Source organism: Cebus imitator, unplaced genomic scaffold (assembly GCF_001604975.1).
Source record: "Cebus imitator isolate Cc_AM_T3 unplaced genomic scaffold, Cebus_imitator-1.0 Scaffold386, whole genome shotgun sequence".
In the NCBI taxonomy this organism is placed as follows: Eukaryota; Metazoa; Chordata; class Mammalia; order Primates; family Cebidae; genus Cebus; species Cebus imitator.
The window spans coordinates 1,090,560-1,095,332 of NW_016107701.1; the positions used below are offsets into that span (position 1 = coordinate 1,090,560).

The 4,773-nt window shown below is 38.7% G+C and overlaps 1 protein-coding gene across 2 annotated transcripts in view; it reads left to right on the forward strand.

Moving 5' to 3' along the window:
- LOC108288887 (activating signal cointegrator 1) overlaps nucleotides 1–4,773 on the forward strand; it is a 70,551-nt gene that overhangs the window by 12,573 nt on the left and 53,205 nt on the right. For both annotated transcript variants that reach the window (XM_017508070.2, XM_037731205.1), the window contains 2 exons: nucleotides 405–620; nucleotides 4,513–4,639. In XM_017508070.2, coding sequence (XP_017363559.2) covers nucleotides 405–620; nucleotides 4,513–4,639 — 343 coding nt within the window. The remainder of the gene's footprint in view (nucleotides 1–404; nucleotides 621–4,512; nucleotides 4,640–4,773) is intronic.

Below are 4,773 nucleotides of genomic sequence, written 5' to 3' on the forward strand. Positions count from 1 at the left end.
AGAACTGAGACTTAAGCTTAAAACTCCAATAAGCAAAAAAGCCTAGCAAGAATAGACTGGATCCCAATTGCAGAGGAACTAGGATACTTAGTAAGCCGTCAAACATGAACTCAGATGCAGCAAAACGAGGCTGAAGCCCAATTATCAGAAGGTAGAGGCTGGACTAATAAGAAACATAGAAGGACAGTGGATAATGGTGCTGTTTTTTTTCTTGCCTGAAGTTGAGATAAGTTCTAGGAGCTGAGCCTACAATGGAGTTGAAACACATGCAGAGCTCGAGCTGCTTTTGGAATATTTTGGGGCATCTGTATTTGAGATAGTAAGCTACCTTGAAACAGTTTTATAGTAATTGGTCCTTATTTGTCAACAGATGACCTAATGGCCATGTGTTCCTTTTTTCTCAGTATTCGAAGGACTCAAGTCATTGATGATGAATCAGATTACTTTGCCAGTGATTCTAACCAGTGGTTGTCCAAACTTGAGCGGGAAACCTTGCAGAAGCGAGAGGAGGAACTAAGAGAACTTCGACACGCCTCTCGACTTTCTAAGAAGGTCACCATTGACTTTGCAGGAAGGAAGATCCTGGAAGAAGAAAATTCACTAGCAGAGTATCATAGCAGGTAAGTGAGCAGCACTAGAAAGGGTCTCAAAGAAGGAATAGGTTGACCATAAAGGATTTTTCCTTTCTCGCGGATCTGTTATTTTTGTTGATTTTAAAAATGTGTTTGTTTACAATAGAAAACATATAAAAATATCTAAGAAAAAATTTTAAATGAACACTTCTACTAGATAATTACTGGATTTTTTTGTTTGCTCATTTTGTTTTTTGAGATGGAGTCTCGCTCTTTTGCCCAGGCTGGAGTGCAGTGGCATGATCTTGGCTCACTGCCAGCTCCGCCTGTCAGGTTCAAGCGATTCTCTTGCCTCAACATCCTGAGTAGCTGGGATTACAGGCACCCACCACCATGCCTGGCTGATTTTTGTATTTTTAGTAGGGACAGGTTTTCATCATGTTGGCCAAGCTGGTCTCAAACCCCTGACCTCAAGTAATCTGCCTGCCTCAGCCTTCTAAAGTTCCAAAGTGCAAAAAAAAAAACCCATTTTTAAAACAATGAGATATAGTTTGGGCACAGGAATAGATCAATGAAACAGAATCCAGAAAGAGATTGGTATGTTTAAATTGCATGTGTATGTGTGGATGTGTATATATATATGTATGTGAGTTTAATAATCAATAAAGCTAACATTTTTAATCGTTAAAGAAAGAATTAAATATGTTATTTTGGGATCATTGCCTGTTTAGAAAAAAATCTAGGGTATATCTGTCTCTACCTCAAAACATTCTATGATGCTATAATAAGTTTCACTAAAAAGTTAAATATGAACAATATAAAGGGATCAGAAAGAAATACAGACTTATAGGAGAATATAATTATAGTCTTGGTGTGATAAAGCTATTCCTAACCAAGATACAAAATCTTGAAGTCATGAAGATATAAGATATTTTAAATAAAGTAAAAAGACAGTACTAAGTGGGAAGAAAATATTTTAAGTGGTTAAACAGTCAAATAAACAATATTCCTACTATATAAGTAAGAACTCTCGCAAATTAAAAGAAAAAGACCAAAAACTCCAGCAGAAAAATGGACAAAAGGTAAGAACAGATGGTACACAATTGGGGAAGTACAAATAGCCAATAACATTTGAAAAGATGTTCAACTAGCAATCAGGAAATACAGATTTAAAAACATATCAGGCCGGGCGCGATGGCTCACACCTGTAATCCCAGCACTTTGGGAGGCCGAGGCGGGTGGATCACGAGGTCAAGAGATCGAGACCATCCTGGTCAACATGGTGAAACCCCGTCTCTACTAAAACTACAAAAAATTAGCTGGGCATGGTGGCGCGTGCCTGTAATCCCAGCTACTCAGGAGGCTGAGGCAGGAGAATTGCCTGAACCGAGGAGGCGGAGGATGCAGTGAGCCGAGATCGTGCCATTGCACTCCAGCCTGGGTAACAAGAGCAAAACTCCATCTCAAAAAAAAAAAAAGAAGAAAAACATAATATATCAAATTTTTTTGGCTCATCAAATTTGGCTTAAATTTTTTAAAATATAATATTGCATATTGTGTAGGTATAGGAAAATGGGGATATTCTCTTACTGTGAATTGGAGTATTAAAGTGGTGCAGCCTACATGCTATATGATTCCAACTATTTAGTAGTTTCCAGGGATTAGAAGAGAAGGAGGAATAAATAAAGGGAGCACAGAGAAGATTTTTAAGGCAGTGAAACTGCTCAGTATGTAATTATAATGATAAATACATGTCATTATAAATTTGTCCAAACCCATAAATTATACAATACCAAGAGTGAACCCTGATGTAAACTATGGCTTTTGAGTGATAATGATTTGTCAATGGAAGTTGATCAGTCATTACAAATGTACCACTCTGGTGAGGGATGCTAATAATGGGGGAGGATATGTATTTGGGAGGTCTTGGGGGAAGTGGGTAACCTTTTTACATTCCTCTCAATTTTGCTGTGAACCTGAAACTGCTTTAAAAAACAAAGCCTAAGGCTGGGCACAGTGACTCATACCTATAATCCCAGCACTTTGAGAGGCCAAGATGGGAGGATCACTTGAGGCCAGGAATTCAAGACCAGCCTGGGCAACATAGCGAGACCACACCTTGAAAAAAAAAAAGTCTATTAACATATAAACAAAAAAGGTGCAATTTTTTTAGAAGAGAACATTTAAATAGTGCATTCTTTTGACTTGTCAGCTACACACCAACTATCAAGATAACAGTTTTCTTTTCCATTGTCAAAAATTTTTACAAGATGTCATTCTGACACATGAAAAATGGTATTTCATTCTAATTTTATTCAGATTCCTTTGCTTTAGTTGTATGCTAGTAAGTTTGAGTGTTCTAAAAATGTAGTCATCACTTTTTAATTATTTCTTTTATAGATTCGAGAGTTCTGAATATACTTATCACTATACTGTGTCAAATCTATTTCTCTCTTTCAGACCTCACTGTCCCCACCTTATTTTAGACTCACCTCATCCTACAAATTCTTGTACTTTTTAAAAGCTTCATGCCTTTTTTTCTGATTTTTCCTTGTTTTGGAAATTCCTCCCCCAATCTTTGCCTTTCACATGCTTAACTTTCCCTTGAACCTACTTTATACAACATGTTGGATGATGGGATAATAACCACCAAACGGATTGTGCCTGTCTCATAGTAATTATTATATCCTTTCCTATATGATTCATCATCTGTATAGCTGTCTTAAATCTGCCATTTGAATTCAAAGCCTCTTGAAGGCAGAAACAATGTCCTCCACACCCATTAAGCTATCTTACATATAAGAGATTCCTAACAAACGTATCTTGAATTGAATTGAAGGTCAGGTTTAGCCTTTCCTGTTAGTTGAAGATTTTCATTATGTTGTGCATCAGAATTATTATTGTTATCCACAAACATTTGTCAAGCATCCAACAGGGGCATTGAATACAGCAGCAAGTACTGTAGAGCTATAGAATGAAATAAGATAGGGTTCCTGCAGGGCTTATGATCTCTTACCAACTAACCATTAGATTTTCACAATCTTTAAATGAAAATCATTATATTATTTTATAGGTTTAGAGCCATGTATCCAATGCCAGCACCATAGGCACAGGATAACATGGGATGTATCCAATGATTGTTTAGATAGTAGATACTATAGGACCTTAGAGAAAGGAGTAAGCATTTTTGTGCTGGGCTAGTAGGGTACCTCTTTATTGCTTATGAGCCTTCAAGCAAAGATAGAATGAAGACCAGCAAGAAGGAGTGAAGGGACTGCTGAGTAGGCAGAGGAATAACCGTATAGGTTGCATTGAGAAGATGAGCTCACATAGAACACTCTTATGTGGGTCAGGGTATTCCTAGGCAAGTTTTTTGTTTTTTCCTTTTTGTGACAGGGCCTTATTGACTGTTGCCCAAGCTGGAGGGCAGTGGCACGTTGAACTTCTGGGCTCATACTATCCTCCCATCTCATCCTCCTAAGTAGCTAGGACTACACGTGTGAGCCACCATACCCAGATCATGTATTTTTTGTAGAACCAGGGTCTCTCTATGTTGCCCAGGCTGGTCTTGAACTTCTGGCCTCAAGCAATCCTCCCTCTTTGGCCTACCATAGTGTTGGAACTATAGGCATGAGCCACCACTCATGGCTTCTAGGCAGCTTTTCTGGTCTTGGCATGTTTAATGATCTTGTTGAGCAGGTAAATGACTGTAGTGTGCCCTGTGTATTTTCTTCGTATTTTCTAACATTGATTAACTCATATTCCTTAGGGTTTTTGGTGTGAGGAGCAGGAAGCTAGAGTAGGGAGTAGGGAAGGTCATCCATAGACTCCTCTTTATATTCCAAATTTTATTACTATTAAAGCATTTTATGTTGGTGGTAAGGAAATTCTGAGCATAGAACATTACCAATTGTTGCATCCTTTTGGTTTATTATCACAGACTAGATGAGACAATACAGGCCATTGCCAGTGGAACCTTGAATCAGACACTGACCAAATTGGATAGATCTTCTGAAGAGCCTTTGGGAGTTCTGGTAAATCCCAACATGTACCAGTCTCCTCCCCAGGTTAGTGGACCCTTGCTCTAAGTGTTGATAAGAGAAATTTGGCTCTTGCTGGGCCCGGTGGCTCACACCTGTAATCCCAGCACTTTGGGAGGCCGAGGCGGGTGGATCACGAGGTCAAGAGATCGAGACCATCC